Below are 17240 nucleotides of genomic sequence, written 5' to 3' on the forward strand. Positions count from 1 at the left end.
ATATACAGATCTATATCTAGAACAGAATACATATTGAATGTGTCCGTCTAATATTTTGTTGCATATTAGACATATTAGGTATATCAGCATATTAGACATTCCATATGTTTTCTCAGATGACAGGTGACTATGTTTATGCACATGTGTACGTTTCTAATTGTATGTACCGTTTGGCTTGTTGGCTATTGTGTGTGCATTTATCTTCTGGCAGGCTTTCTTTTTAAACTTCCATCCTAATCTTGTCCCTTCTGTAATGCTATCCTCAAGCTATCGTCATTGCCCTTCAACATATTTGTTAGGTTCGTCAGTATTACTTCAGACAAGGCTAATCCTCTCTTCTCTTGGTTGCATTATTTCACCCTTTGATTCATAGAGTGCTGTTGATATCAGATCAGAGTTCTGTATGGTTTGGGTCACAGTGTCCTGACCTGTTGTGATGTGTGTTTTCCTGACTGTGTCAGAGGGGGTTATAGATCTCTGTTCTGTTAGCAAGTGGAATTCAGGGAGGTAGTCTCCTCCTGAATCAAACACTCTTCCTCTCTGGTCTTGCCCCAGATAATCCAATCAGAGAATGCTGTGGTGTAAACCAGTCAATAAGCGCTCTAGCACCTCCTAGTGGAAGCTGTTGGAAGTTGTGGTTCTGCTGTCATTTAGACTCGCTCTCTGGGAAGGTCTCAATTGCATACTCCTTCCGTCCTCTCTCCTTGTCGCATTCTCAAAACCCATTGGATGAGAAAGCCAGAAGTCCCTCCCCTCTGACCTTCTCCAATGGATTTTGCGATTTTCCCTCTTTCTTATTCCATGCCCTTCCTCTCCCCTCTCTCCTCCTATTTCTTACTAATGAGATAACTACCACACACCATTCCCCCAATCCCCCACCTTCCTATTGTCCACAGACTCCAGTCCAAATGACACATCTACTCTTAGAAAAAAGGGTTGCAAAAGGGTTCTGCAGCTGTCCCCATAGGAGAACACTTTTGGGTTCTATGTAGAGCCCTCTGAGGAAAGGGTTCTACATGGAACCCAAAAGGGTTCTACCTGGAACCAAAAGGGTTCTACCTGGAACCAAAACTGTTTTTTCAAAGTGTTCTCCTATGGGAACAGCCGAAGAACCCTTTTTTGGTTTTAGATAGCACCTTTTTTTCTAAGAGTGTAGGGGTCTTACAGACAGGAAGTAATCTAGCCTCAGACAGGAAGTAGAGCAGGTCTAAGTGCTCCTTCCTGTGATCACAGCTGCTAAAACTAAAGGCTAAAGTCAGTATCTAGCCTTTTTGTTTGTTCTGCTGCGAAGTCTTCTGCCTGTGCTGCTGCTGCCTGTACTGCTACTGCTGAGTGTGATGACTTGACTAAATGTCCTGCTGGAGTCTCAGGAGTCAGGAGCAGAGCAGAGAACCTTCTGGAAAGGCTGTATGTGTCAGGCCAAGACGTCTGGTCAAGGTGGACCAGTAAAGCATGGGCCCAGTGCTTCATTTGACAGGGTCTGGCACCTCTCCGTTTTGGACTGTTTCGTTCCGGGACCCATTTGGCTGGATCCGACATGAAAAATAATCACTTTTTGCTATTTAAAAATTTGAATAAAATCGATCAAAGTTAATTTGAGTTGCCTCTTCGTTAATTGTCCTGACCCCCCCACAACTAACTTAGGTATAGTTGTGAACAATAGCCATGTCAAGGTGTTAAATCTAATCATCTAATTGGTCAATTATTGTTTGATTGTGCAGAGTTCGATAGTGTGCTTGGTAGAGCTCAGTTGGTAGAGCATGGTGTTTGCAATGCCTGCATGGTGTGTGCAACGCCAGGGTTGTGGGTTTGATTCCCACGGGGGGCCAGTACAAAAAAAATGTCAAAATAAAATAAGTAAATAAAAATAAATAAATGCATGAAATGTATGCATTCACTACTGTAAGTTGCTCTGGATAAGAGCGTCTGCTAAATGACTATAATGTAAAATGTAGTTAGATGCCATTTGTGTGCCCTAGGTTTCTGCTTGGTCACAGTTCAAATTACTCTCTCTATCTGTCTCTGTCTCTCTTCCTCTGGGCATGGTTGGATCTCTGTGTTGTACTTTGGTTTCTGTGAGTGGAATGATGAGGCTCTCGAGGGACATTGTGCTTTTGGTTTAGTTGAAATTATTCCTAGCAGTTGGTACAGCTAATTTGGTGCTGGCAGATCATTTTGTGGTTGACTGTATTATGGAGGAATGTCCAAAGTATATCTCACAGTGTAGGAGAAAGAGAAAGAGAAAGAGAGAGAGAGAGAGAGAGAGAGAGAGAGAGAGAGAGAGAGAGAGAGAGAGAGAGAGAGAGAGAGAGAGAGAGAGAGAGAGAGAGAGAGATATTCACTGGGGAAAATATAGACAATTGAAAAATATAGAGTAAAATATTATGAAAGAGATCCCTAGCTGGAGAGATGTTGCTGTATTGAAAAAAGTAAGGTTTGCCAGCTTCATGCAAACCTGTATTCGATGTAATTTTTTCCCTCCATAGTAACAAGGTTGTGGTGATGGTTGTGGTGACAAACCCTCCTCACTGGTCTGTTTTTATTCATACCAACAGAAACAGAAACACATCTCTGTAGGATCAACCAACTGGTTGCATTACCCACATTTCACCACTAGATGCCAGTATAGGCATGATATGAACTTCTAATGGGAAAAGGACCATAACCAGGCAGTTGATGTATGAGCTAAGGTCTTTACAACTTAGCAGTTTTAATGCAAGCCAAGCCTGAATTTGAATTTGTTATTTTTTTATAACTTGTTTCAGTACAATCAAATTTAATTTATTTATTTAGACATTCTGTTTGAAGAATGGGTAACCTAGCCTGTAAGATGACTTGGCATTTTCTCAACCCGCTGTCTCTCTTCTTGCTTTGTCTGTCTCTGTCTCTGTCTCTTTGTCTGTTTCTGTCACTTTGTCTGTCTCTTTGTCTGTCTCTGTCTCTTTGTCTGTTTCTGTCTCTTTGTCTGTCTCTTTGTCTGTCTCTGTCTCTTTGTCTGTCTCTGTCTCTTTGTCTGTCTCTGTCTCTTTGTCTGTTTCTGTCTCTTTGTCTGTCTCTTTGTCTGTTTCTGTCTCTTTGTCTGTCTCTGTCTCTTTGTCTGTCTCTGTCTCTTTGTCTGTCTCTTTGTCTGTCTCTGTCTCTTTGTCTGTCTCTGTCTCTTTGTCTGTCTCTGTCTCTTTGTCTGTTTCTGTCTCTTTGTCTGTCTCTTTGTCTGTTTCTGTCTCTTTGTCTGTTTCTGTCTCTTTGTCTGTCTCTTTGTCTGTCTCTGTCTCTTTGTCTGTCTCTGTCTCTTTGTCTGTTTCTGTCTCTTTGTCTGTTTCTGTCTCTTTGTCTGTTTCTGTCTCTTTGTCTGTTTCTGTCTCTTTGTCTGTCTCTTTGTCTGTTTCTGTCTCTTTGTCTGTCTCTTTGTCTGTCTCTGTCTCTTTGTCTGTTTCTGTCTCTTTGTCTGTCTCTTTGTCTGTTTCTGTCTCTTTGTCTGTCTCTTTGTCTGTCTCTGTCTCTTTGTCTGTTTCTGTCTCTTTGTCTGTTTCTGTCTCTTTGTCTGTCTCTTTGCCTGTCTCTGTCTCTTTGTCTGTTTCTGTCTCTTTGTCTGTCTCTTTGTCTGTCTCTGTCTCTTTGTCTGTCTCTGTCTCTTTGTCTGTCTCTGTCTCTTTGTCTGTCTCTTTGTCTGTCTCTGTCTCTTTGTCTGTCTCTGTCTCTTTGTCTGTCTCTGTCTCTTTGTCTGTCTCTTTGTCTGTCTCTTTGTCTGTCTCTGTCTCTTTGTCTGTTTCTGTCTCTTTGTCTGTCTCTTTGTCTGTCTCTGTCTCTTTGTCTGTTTCTGTCTCTTTGTCTGTCTCTTTGTCTGTCTCTGTCTCTTTGTCTGTCTCTGTCTCTTTGTCTGTCTCTGTCTCTTTGTCTGTTTCTGTCTCTTTGTCTGTCTCTTTGTCTGTTTCTGTCTCTTTGTCTGTCTCTGTCTCTTTGTCTGTCTCTGTCTCTTTGTCTGTCTCTTTGTCTGTCTCTTTGTCTGTCTCCTTGTTTGTCTCTGTCTCTTTGTCTGTCTCTTTGTCTGTCTGTCTCTGTCTTTTTGTCTGTCTCTGTGTCTGTCTCTTGGTCTATCTCTATATCTTTGTCCATGTACCTGTATCTACTGGACTGGCCTTACCTGTTGGGTCTGGTTCTGAGTTCTGAGTTATGCTCTCCTCCTCAGTTCCGCTTCAGTTCTGGAGGAGACTCTGGACAGAAGGGACCTCAGGTGTCTGCTCAGGAGGCCCAGATGCAAGCCATCATGCAACAAGCTAGGGTAAGGCTTCCACACACAAGTGCATACACACACACACGCAAACACAAAAGTTTATACACACACACATATGCACACAGAGCCTGTAAGTAAGCATTTCACTGTAAGGTGTTGTATTCGGCGCACATAACAAATAAACTTTGATTTGATTTGAGACACACGCACCATTTTGTACTTCTCTAACTGTTTTCTCTCTCCAGCTGGCGATGCGTGGTCCTACTGGCCCTATGGGTTTGACAGGTAGATCTGGTCCTCTGGTACGTACCAAAGTCTTCCTCAGTCTTCTCACACACACACACACACACACATACTGTACACACACAGACACCCCTCTCACATACACAGCCTGAGGAGAATAACTTATTATAGTGTTAATAGTTGATAAAATCCTATTATTTTAATGCAGATGCTACAACATTAATAGTGTTTGGACTGTGGCCTGATCATATTCATCCGCTAATCTGAACATACCGTGACCTTATTGTGTTTGTCCTCCTCCCAGGGTTCTCCAGGTGTGGCTGGACTGAAGGGAGAGTCTGGAGAGTCCGGTCCTCAGGTAAGACGGATGGACGTTTCTAGAACCACTGGAACGGTTCCTCTGTAATCTCCAGCCCAAGTTTAAGGCCTTTCTATAAACACAACTTACTTGGGTTCTTTTGTTAGGGATATTTTGTTGGGGTTCTGTGGTAGGGTTCTCTTGTTGGATTCTCCATAACATTCTTCTTTGTTCCAGGGACCTCGTGGACCATTGGGTTCTCATGGACCCTCTGGGAAGCCTGGCAGAAGGGTAAGTGTGAATGGGAGTCTTGGATGGATATTTTAGTTTGGCGTGCAGATTAGGATAGTCTTGGTGTAGTTTTGATGTATTTTAAAACATGACATTTTTTAATACTAGTTTCTGATTGGCTTGAAGAGCATTCTAGAGCGTGTATTATTTCCCTATAACGTACGGTATATCTGCACGGTAGAATTCAATGGCTGTAATTCATTCATACATGTTCTATGTTTGAGCTGCTTTTGAAGCAAAAGCCAAATTGAAAACATTATTTGCATTGTTGAATTAGATTTTTCATAATAGCAACCTAAGACTGTTGGTTTGGTTAGCTAAACTAGCAAGTCAGTTTGTTTGGTTAAAAAGGCAACTACTGTAGCTATCTAATAAACTTGCTAGCTACTTCAGTGGATGGTGAACACATTTCTACTGACAAATAAACACATTTCTAGAGGAAAATGTGTTAAATTATAGCCGTGGTATAAAAGGGATAATCAACTCGGGGCTCTATGTGTTCTCTGGAAAATAATGCAACTCTGTGGAAGGTTAGTTCCATGTCGTTCATTATTTTCCATAGAACGCATAACCTCTTGTTGATTATCCCTTACGTATTGTATTGTGCTCTTCTGTTGTATGTTCGTTCACGCAGACTACTTCCTGCTGACCTCTTGCCAGGCCCCCCTTGCAAATGAGGTTGCTAACCTCAAGGGTCTTTCCTGGTTACATAAAGGTTCAATAAAAACAATGAAGAATTGTGCCCTTCAGAAAGGAGGGTGAAGCGGGTGTAAGTGTTGACGGGTGTTGTAATCATCTGTTTTTCCAGGGACGTGCTGGTTCTGATGGAGCCAGAGGCATGCCTGGTCAGACCGGAACCAAGGGAGACAGAGGGTTTGATGGTTTGGCTGGACTTCCTGGTGAGAAGGGACACAGAGTAAGTCTTCGTGGTTGTTATTTCAGCTCCGTTGTAGTATGACGGTGTTTGGATGTCTTTTTGAATGTGTACGTCCCACTGATCTTCTGTCTGTTCCTTTAGGGTGAATCTGGACCCCATGGACCTCCCGGACCCACAGGAGAGGATGGAGAGAGAGTAAGTACTACCACTCCCCCTCCCTCCATCTCTTATCATACCTACCCAGTTTCACTCTCTATTTCTTCATCTCCCCACTCTGTGTGTCCATAGGTCAGCACTTCAGTATGGTGTGTGTGTGTATGTGTCCATAGGTCAGCACATCAGTATGGTTTGTGTGTGTGTGTGTGTGTCCATAGGTCAGCACATCAGTATGGCGTGTGTATGTGTCCATAGGTCAGCACATCAGTATGGTGTGTGTGTGTGTGATTAGTCAGTGTGTGATCTAAGTGTCTGTCATCTGTCATGTAGATGAGCCTCATTTTGACACCCCCATGTCACTCCATCACCTGGCCCAATCACTTCATTCCTGTCCTCTCCTCCTTTCACACCTCCCCTTTCCCTCTCCCTCTCTCCTATACTCCAAATTCCCACTTCCTGTTCTGACCATGTCACTTCCTGTTTCCAGGGAGACGATGGAGAAATCGGGCCACGGGGGCTGCCTGGTGACCCAGTAAGTGTTTTTTTTATGATGTCTATCCCCTGTCATTGTGACACGTACTGTACAACTTAATAAAGCATGTGTTGACATATACGTTCTGGATTCAGATCCATATATGGTGTCCAGCTTATGGTATATGTACACAGTTTGTTTTTACACAGGTTTAGTAACTAGGTAGCCTAGACCCTATATGTGAATCTCAGGGTGAGAAGCCCTTAGATTCCTCTTGTTCACAGTCTACTCTCCTCACGGCTGGTAGACAAACTTCCCTTCCTCTCTGACAGGATTTCCCCTAAGGAGAAGAGGAAGGAGACAGGCAGAGAGAAAATGAGTTAGACAAAGTAAAAGGCTGAGAGAGCATCATTAGTGATAGATTGTGTGGTGCAGTATTTCAGACAGAACACCAGGGGGTGGTACACCACTGGTTTTCTGAGATACTCTAGCTGTGAGAGGAAGGGGCACTGAGTCACGGCACTGAGAGAGCACTGTGTGATAGACAGTGAAGACAGCAGACATCAAGAATAGTGAAATCAATCAATGATGGTACAGAGAGATTCAAGAAGCATCAAGTATACTTTAGATGAAAATCCATTATTCATTCATTGTTGTCATTGTTGCCATAATTTTAAAAACATCAAAGATTTACATTTAACAAACATTCTATATTTATTTGCTATGTTTTCAAATGGATCATGGCATTGATGTTGGCATTTTCATGTATTTCTCTCTCTCCAGGGACCTCGTGGGTTGCTGGGACCTAAGGGACCTCAAGGACCTCCCGGATCCCCTGTACGTTTAGAACACACACCACACACACACACACACACACACACACACACACACACACACACACACACACACACACACACACACACACACACACACACACACACACACACACACACACACACACACACACACACACACAGTTCAGACAGAGATTCATCAGTATTGTATTGAACTGATCCAGCTCATAGCAACACCAACACAATACTAATGACACACATAGGTAAATAACACATCCAGTATCTACAGTACATAGGTAAATAACACATCCAGTATCTACAGTACATAGGTAAATAACACATCCAGTATCTACAGTACATAGGTAAATAACACATCCAGTATCTACAGTACATAGGTAAATAACACATCCAGTATCTACAGTACATAGGTAAATAACACATCCAGTATCTACAGTACATATGTAAATAACACATCCAGTATCTACAGTACATAGGTAAATAACACATCCAGTATCTACAGTACATAGGTAAATAACACATCCAGTATCTACAGTACATAGGTAAATAACACATCCAGTATCTACAGTACATAGGTAAATAACACATCCAGTATCTACAGTACATAGGTAAATAACACATCCAGTATCTACAGTACATATGTAAATAACACATCCAGTATCTACAGTACATAGGTAAATAACACATCCAGTATCTACAGTACATATGTAAATAACACATCCAGTATCTACAGTACATAGGTAAATAACACATCCAGTATCTACAGTACATAGGTAAATAACACATCCAGTATCTACAGTACATAGGTAAATAACACATCCAGTATCTACAGTACATAGGTAAATAACACATCCAGTATCTACAGTACATATGTAAATAACACATCCAGTATCTACAGTACATAGGTAAATAACACATCCAGTATCTACAGTACATAGGTAAATAACACATCCAGTATCTACAGTACATATGTAAATAACACATCCAGTATCTACAGTACATAGGTAAATAACACATCCAGTATCTACAGTACATAGGTAAATAACACATCCAGTATCTACAGTACATAGGTAAATAACACATCCAGTATCTACAGTACATAGGTAAATAACACATCCAGTATCTACAGTACATAGGTAAATAACACATCCAGTATCTACAGTACATAGGTAAATAACACATCCAGTATCTACAGTACATAGGTAAATAACACATCCAGTATCTACAGTACATATGTAAATAACACATCCAGTATCTACAGTACATATGTAAATAACACATCCAGTATCTACAGTACATATGTAAATAACACATCCAGTATCTACAGTACATATGTAAATAACACATCCAGTATCTACAGTACATAGGTAAATAACACATCCAGTATCTACAGTACATACGTAAATAACACATCTAGTATCTACAGTACATAGGTAAATAACACATCCAGTATCGACAGTACATAGGTAAATAACACATCCAGTATCTCCAGTACATAGGTAAATAACACATCCAGTATCTACAGTACATAGGTAAATAACACATCCAGTATCTCCAGTACATAGGTAAATAACACATCCAGTATCTACAGTACATATGTAAATAACACATCCAGTATCTACAGTACATAGGTAAATAACACATCCAGTATCTACAGTACACAGGTAAATAACACATCCAGTATCTACAGTACATAGGTAAATAACACATCCAGTATCTACAGTACATAGCTAAATAACACATCCAGTATCTACAGTACATATGTAAATAACACATCCAGTATCTACAGTACATAGGTAAATAACACATCCAGTATCTACAGTACATAGGTAAATAACACATCCAGTATCTACAGTACATAGGTAAATAACACATCCAGTATCTACAGTACATAGGTAAATAACACATCCAGTATCTACAGTACATAGGTAAATAACACATCCAGTATCTACAGTACATAGCTAAATAACACATCCAGTATCTACAGTACATAGGTAAATAACACATCCAGTATCTACAGTACATAGGTAAATAACACATCCAGTATCTACAGTACATATGTAAATAACACATCCAGTATCTACAGTACATATGTAAATAACACATCCAGTATCTACAGTACATAGGTAAATAACACATCCAGTATCTACAGTACATATGTAAATAACACATCCAGTATCTACAGTACATAGGTAAATAACACATCCAGTATCTCCAGTACATAGGTAAATAACACATCCAGTATCTACAGTACATAGGTAAATAACACATTTAGTATCTACAGTACATACTTCAGATGATAAGAAAGGTTATGGCTGTAGATATGAAACTGTTTTATGTCCTCCACTTTAACTTCTCTACATCATTTGAACTTGAGGGAAATATCCTCTTGTTCCCAAATGGCTGCAGTCTCTATCTACTGTGTATAAATCTCAGTCTATCCTTGAGGCACTCCCCATGTCCACATCCTGTTTCTCTATGTGTTCACCTGAGTGTATGGCTTCATGTATTTAATAGAGGCTTCATCTCATCTGACTGTGTGTTGCAGGGTGTAACTGGAATGGATGGCCACCCTGGACCCAAAGGAAACATTGTAAGTACTGATAACACCCAGCTAAGGGCTGTTCTGAGGCACGGTGCGAAGCGGAGTAGTAGTGTGTAAATTCTCCACACACTCCGTTTGCATCTGACGTACACCTCACACACTTTCTCTCTATCCCCTACTCTAACACTATCACACCATTTCTACCCCTTCATCCCCTACTCTAACACTATCACACCATTTCTACCCCTTCATCCCCTACTCTAACACTATCACACCATTTCTACCCCTTCATCCCCTACTCTAACACTATCACACCATTTCTACCCCTTCATCCCCTACTCTAACACTATCACACCATTTCTACCCCTTCAGCCCCTACTCTAACACTATTACACCATTTCTACCCCTTCAGCCCCTACTCTAACACTATCACACCATTTCTAACCCTTCAGCCCCTACTCTAACACTATTACACCATTTCTACCCCTTCATCCCCTACTCTAACACTATTACACCATTTCTACCCCTTCATCCCCTACTCTAACACTATCACACCATTTCTACCCCTTCAGCCCCTACTCTAACACTATCACACCATTTCTACCCCTTCAGCCCCTACTCTAACACTATCACACCATTTCTACCCCTTCATCCCCTACTCTAACACTATCACACCATTTCTACCCCTTCATCCCCTACTCTAACACTATCACACCATTTCTACCCCTTCAGCCCCTACTCTAACACTATCACACCATTTCTACCCCTTCAGCCCCTACTCTAACACTATCACACCATTTCTACCCCTTCAGCCCCTACTCTAACACTATCACACCATTTCTACCCCTTCATCCCCTACTCTAACACTATCACACCATTTCTACCCCTTCATCCCCTACTCTAACACTATCACACAATTTCTACCCCTTCATCCCCTACTCTAACACTATCACACCATTTCTTCCCCTTCATCCCCTACTCTAACACTATCACACCATTTCTACCCCTTCATCCCCTACTCTAACACTATCACACCATTTCTACCCCTTCATCCCCTACTCTAACACTATCACACCATTTCTACCCCTTCATCCCCTACTCTAACACTATCACACCATTTCTACCCCTTCATCCCCTACTCTAACACTATCACACCATTTCTACCCCTTCATCCCCTACTCTAACACTATCACACCATTTCTACCCCTTCATCCCCTACTCTAACACTATCACACCATTTCTACCCCTTCATCCCCTACTCTAACACTATCACACCATTTCTACCCCTTCATCCCCTACTCTAACACTATCACACCATTTCTACCCCTTCATCCCCTACTCTAACACTATCACACCATTTCTTCCCCTTCATCTCCTACTCTAACACTATCACACCATTTCTACCCCTTCATCCCCTACTCTAACACTATCACACCATTTCTAACCCTTCATCTCCTACTCTAACACTATCACACCATTTCTACCCCTTCATCCCCTACTCTAACACTATCACACCATTTCTTCCCCTTCATCCCCTACTCTAACACTATCACACCATTTCTTCTCCTTCATTCCAGTCTATTTTCCCATCAAATGCACACTACTATCGTTTCAAGACTCATTTACCCACTTCCACACTCACACACTTCCACTCTCTGAATGCTCTCTTGCCTTCTAATGAAGACTAGACTGGGTGTATTGAGTCCTGTGAGAGCCCAGTCCTCCGTGGCCTCTCAGTTATTCTGGGTCCATTTTGTTGGAGCGGTGTGTCCGTAATGAGAGAATGCCTGGCTGGAGCAGACAGTGGCTCCACTGGGAATGCTCCAATTAGAGAGAGAGATGGAAGATTCACAGTCTTTTCCCAGCCGCTACGAACAGGGAACATAATTGATTGTCAATTAACTGGGAAGCGAGGCATTTGCGTTTGAGTTTGAGGTTCAGCAGTTTCTTTCATTAGGAAAGTGAGTGTGTATGTCTGTGTGTGTGGGTGTGTGTGTGTGTGTGTGTGTGTGTGTGTGTGTGTGTGTGTGTGTGTATTATGTTCCCTCCAGCTAGAAAAGGCTACAAAAACACGCTAAGTTGTAGCCTGTCTGCGTGTTACAAAGTAACAATGTAGTGATACTGACTCAATCTAAAGTCCCCTCAGTACACTGTATTTCTAGTCTTCTATCTATCTATTTCTATCTTCTACCTCTTCAATCCACTCTGTCCTATGTACTATGTTATCAGTCCTTGTGTAAGTGTGGATGAATGTAACCAAGGTGTTTTCTCTTCATAGGGACCACAAGGAGAACCTGGCCCCAATGGACAGCAAGGGAACCCTGGTGCTCAGGTCAGTGTGATGTTACAATCCTTCTTGGGCAGGTTATGAGATTGTGGCCTTCATTTGGTTGGTCATTGTATGGTCATGCCCAATGCCTGCTTTTTACTTGACTGACTTTTCAAAGACAGCTTGAAATGTAGCCTACAGGTTTTGTGCTCTTGTAGGAAGCAGTAACTCTCCATTGCTGACCTATACTTATCTATAACCCGGTTAATAACTCGCTAACTAGCAAAGAATATCAACAAATGTGCGCACGCGCGGCTCTGTACTCTGATCTGAACTGATCTGAAAAGCACATTCACTTTCAGGTGATTGAAAGACTGCCGTGGGCTACCCAGCCAATAGAATTCTACTCCGTTGCGCTCTGGCTCTGCCTACAAAAAAATCACAGACTCAATCTTGCAAAGTTAAATTTGGAATGTTGCATTGAAAAGGGGCTGATATAATGTTGATTCGATCACAGAAAAAATCTATATAGTGCACTTGCGTCTCGGCATAACATTTCTTCTGCGTGAATATCCTGGAGCAAGTGTGCGGCCGCCCAGCGTAGAGGGAACATTGGTCATGCCCACTATGACACGTTGATCTTAGTCCATTGGTTGGATTGTCTGTCACTCTTGGACTTTCCTGTTTCATCCCCCAATTAATTTATATTGACAATGTCCTTCCTCTCTCTCTTTACAGGGACTTCCAGGTCCTCAGGGAGCCATCGGGTCTCCAGGAGAGAAGGTATGGGCCCTGGCCACTCAAAAACATACCTACATGATGTGATGTGAGCAGTGTTGTTGATGTGTGTCTGTTGTCTTCTCTGTTCTATCTCTAACTTCCCCTCTCTCCTCAGGGGCCTACCGGAAAATCAGGACTGCCAGGAATTCCAGGAGCTGATGGACCCCCGGTAAGTGTGTGTACTAACAAAGAAACACACTCCCGATCACACACTCCCCACCTTCTCCCAGAGAGTACCTGTGCTATCGGCAGGTGGGCCTTGGAAGATGGCAGGTGGCGGGTAAGAGAGAGAGTGAGAGAGAATGGAAGAGAGAGAGAGCCAGATAAGAGCAGCGTCTGTCACTGTATTCCCCATGATTCTCTAATGACTTTGATATGTTTGTGAGTGGTATTACCACACTGGTATTACCACACTGGTATTACCACACTGGTATTACCACTCTCTCCTTTCATCTCCCTTCTTCTCTCTTCTTCTAGTATCTGCCTCTTAGTCTCCATACACCCCTCTCTCTCCCTCTCTCTCCCTCTCTCTCTTCTCTGAAAGCCTGTCATTGGATAGTTATGCCACTCTCTTCCCCTCTTTCTCCTGTTGACTTCTATTTTTTGAGCATCCATCCCTCCATCCATCCATCCCTCTCTTTCTCTCCCCTTTCTGAAACCATATCAGTGGACATTGCACAGCTCTCTTATCTCAAGGGAGCACAATCAACTTACCTCAACCCTTTTTTACTCGACATTCTAAGTAGTTTGTATGTATTTGTGTGTGTGTGTGCGCGCCTGCGTGTGTGTTCTTCCAGGAGTATTGAGACGGAAAGCCCTTCTCTTTAAGAGGTTCTACAGTAGACCATAGTGCTTGTATAACGCTGGGCATTAAGGAGAAATCCCAAATGAGATTGAACTCTGAAGGCTTTTATTCCAAATGTCCCTTTTCACTATCTTACATCCTGGGATGGTTTTACAGCTTAATAATCCCTATGTAATAGGGAGAGTGGCGTAGTATTTATGATCTAGTGCTAATTATCCCAGGACCACCATTAATGTTGCTGTTAATAATTCACAGGGTCACCCTGGCAAGGAAGGACCCAATGGAGAGAAAGGACATTTGGTAAGTTTCTCTCTCTTTATGGGTATTATGTTTTATCCGGATCTGTTTATCAGGATCCTTTTGACTTTTACTTTAGTTCTTGCTCTTTGTTCTCTCTCTCTCTCTCTCTCTCTCTCTCTCTCTCTCTCTCTCTCTCTCTCTCTCACACACACACTCTCTCTCTCTGTATCTCTCTCTCTTCTTCCCTCACTCTTTCTCACTCACTGTATTTCTCTCTCTCATTGTTCAGACGTATTTGCCGATTTAATTTATATTAATATAAATGACTCTCTGTTACAAGCATCTCTCCACGCATTTATTTTCCTCCAGGGTCCCGCAGGCCCCCAAGGCCCAATCGGTTATCCCGGGCCCCGAGGCGTGAAGGTGAGTTTTACGCCCCAGTCTCATCTGCCGACAGGCCTAATTCACTCCTAATACACTTCCTTTCCTGAAGGTCACATGGTATCAGTGTTACTCTCCCATTGGTCTGGTCTGTCATTAGGTTAAACAGTCTAATCCTCGGGCCCACTGTCTTTTTTTAAATGCCAATGTAGAACATGGGACTGAAATTGCACTTTGTATGCAGTGAAATGGGCCTAGTTTGCAATTATGACGTTTCATACTGGACCAGACCTATTTTTTCAACAAGTAGGATTTTGGCTGAACAAAACCCATCTGTGCCATGCAGATAGATAGTCAATATTATAGTAAATTGTAAACCTGATTTCCCCTAATTACATTATGTTACCAGAAGTACTTAATTTGTCACAAGAAATGTCGTACTCGTCACGGAAAATGTCGTACTGGAGAGAAGAGGACCAAGGCGCAGCGGGAATGTGAATACTCATACTTTAATAGACTCAAGTAAGGCATCCACAGGAAAACAATAACACGACAGCAACAGTTTGCAGGCTAACAAACGGGGCAGTCGGGCCACTCTGGCATCTCCGGGCAGTCGGGCCACTCTGGCATCTCCTGACTAGCGGGCGGCTCTGGCGGCTCCTGACTAGCGGGCGGCTCTGGCGGCTCCTGACTGGCGGGCAGCTCTGGTGACTTTCGACTGGCGGCCAGCTCTGGTGACTTTCGACTGGCGGGCAGCTCTGGTGACTGTTGACTGGCGGGCAGCTCTGGTGACTGTTGACTGGCGAGGCTGGGCTGACGCACTAGACGCCTGATGTGTGGGGCTGGTACTGGATGTGCCAGCCTGGAGACACGCACCTCAGGGCTAGTGCGGGGAGCTGGCCTGGGGCTCCATCCTTGCCCCTTCAAACAGCCCTTGTGCCCCCCCAAAAAAATTATTGGGGCTGCCTCTCGGGTTCCCTTAGCTCCCTTAACTTGTCCTCCCAGGTCCATCCTTCCTCTTCGTTCGTCCGCTGCTTGGTCCTTTGGTGGTGGGTAGTTCTGGCACAAAAAATGTCGTACTTGTCACGGAAAATGTCGTACTGGAGAGAAGAGGACCAAGGCGCAGCGGGAATGTGAATACTCATACTTTAATAGAGTCAAGTAAGGCATCCACAGGAAAACAATAACACGACAGCAACAGTTTGCAGGCTAACAAACGCAGTGCAAAACAACTACCCACAACCCCAAAGAAAAACACACACACCTATATAGGACTTCCAATCAAAGGCAACTCAACACACCTGCCTTCAATTGGAAGTCCCAATCACCAACAAACATTCACACACACAAAACTGCCACGTCCTGACCCCAAAACGAATACAATAGCTCCATCTGCTGGTCAGGACGTGACATAATTAGGCTAATATATACACACGATGCGTGGCTAAACCAAGACAGAGTAGTTAGAGTCTGTTGATTAAGTGTTGATGTTAATCTATGTAAAGAGGCTCTGGGCTGGTGAGTGTAGCCTCAGCTCTTCTCTACGACCCTGGGAGTGATCACTCTGCCTCTTGATCCTCACTAATGACTAGCTCATTTAAAGCAGAGAAACATGAAGGCTAGAGGACTCACATCAAATGGCCCTTGCAGAGAGGGGTTAAGGGGCCAAATTAATTACACCACCCACTGACTGTTTGTGTGAGGCTGGTACATGATTCTGGTTCATGGCTCTTGGTGTGTGCTCTCTAAAGCTCTTCCCCTCTGATAGTCTCTGTGTTTTAGAGAGAACAGTCTCTGTGAATGACGCTGGTTTAATGAAAGTACAGTCAATGTACCACAGGTCACCATCAATTCTGCTTCTATACTATGGTGTTCCACCACAGTATAATAGCTTAGAGCTCCCATAGAGATCACTTTATTTATAGAGCATGAGAATCTGCAAACTTGGTTATCATTCAGCCTTAGTTGAAAGTGTGTTAATATTTTTAGCTTTCAGCTCCAGTTCAGAGTGTTGATACTAATGAAGCCCCAGTTGGTTGTGTCTGGGTGATGATCTATTGCCCTAAAGTGGTGTGCTCCAGACAGACATGTTCACTAATCTGTCTCTCTCTCTCTCTCTCTGTCTCTCTCTCGCTCTCTCTCTCTCGCTCTGTCTCTCTCTCTGTCTCTGTCTCTCTGTCTCTTTCTCTCTCTCTCTCTCTCTCTCTCTCTCTCTCTCTCTCTCTCTCTCTCTCTCTGTCTCTCTCTCTGTCTCTCTCTCTTTCTCTCTCTCTCTCTCTTACTCTCTCTCTGTCTCTCTCTCTCTCTCTCTCTCTCTCTCTCTCTCTCTCTCTCTCTCTCTCTCTCTGTCTACCAGGGAGCCGACGGTGTACGAGGCCTGAAAGGAGGAAAGGGTGAAAAGGTAAGAAATTTGTGTGTGTGTCTGTCTGTCTGTCTGTCTGTCTGTCTGTCTGTCTGTCTGTCTGTCTGTCTGTCTGTCTGTCTGTCTGTCTGTCTGTCTGTGTGTGTGTGTGTGTGTGTGTCTGATCTTTCCCTATTGTCAATGGTCATATAAAATGTGTCGGCCATATGTGGTGATGATGAAGATAGTGATGACGATGATGTTGATAATAAGGATGAAGATGATTGTGATCATGATGATGATAAGGACGATCGTATACATTGCCAATGCCCATAAATATCAGGCTAGCCTACTACTATTTGGGAAAAAATAAGATCTAGAGTTTCTATGGCAACATGAACAGCCAAAAGCAATGTTACAGTTGTGTGTGTGTATATGTGTTTGTGAATGCCTTTGTGAGGGCGGATATGGCTTTTCACTGCTCTCCAAAATGAATTAC

The 17240-nt window shown here is 42.9% G+C and overlaps 1 protein-coding gene across 2 annotated transcripts in view; it reads left to right on the top strand.

Moving 5' to 3' along the window:
• LOC106568813 (collagen alpha-1(XI) chain-like) overlaps positions 1-17240 on the top strand; it is a 144046-nt gene that overhangs the window by 85406 nt on the left and 41400 nt on the right. For both annotated transcript variants that reach the window (XM_014139485.3, XM_014139484.3), the window contains exons 13-27: positions 4187-4279; positions 4477-4533; positions 4779-4832; positions 5010-5063; positions 5872-5979; positions 6082-6135; positions 6584-6628; positions 7352-7405; positions 9929-9973; positions 12204-12257; positions 12933-12977; positions 13090-13143; positions 14035-14079; positions 14389-14442; positions 16757-16801. In XM_014139485.3, the coding sequence (XP_013994960.2) occupies positions 4187-4279; positions 4477-4533; positions 4779-4832; positions 5010-5063; positions 5872-5979; positions 6082-6135; positions 6584-6628; positions 7352-7405; positions 9929-9973; positions 12204-12257; positions 12933-12977; positions 13090-13143; positions 14035-14079; positions 14389-14442; positions 16757-16801 (861 nt within the window). The remainder of the gene's footprint in view (positions 1-4186; positions 4280-4476; positions 4534-4778; positions 4833-5009; positions 5064-5871; positions 5980-6081; positions 6136-6583; positions 6629-7351; positions 7406-9928; positions 9974-12203; positions 12258-12932; positions 12978-13089; positions 13144-14034; positions 14080-14388; positions 14443-16756; positions 16802-17240) is intronic.

Source organism: Salmo salar, chromosome 01 (assembly GCF_965601325.2).
Source record: "Salmo salar chromosome 01, fSalSal1, whole genome shotgun sequence".
NCBI lineage: Eukaryota > Metazoa > Chordata > Actinopteri > Salmoniformes > Salmonidae > Salmo > Salmo salar.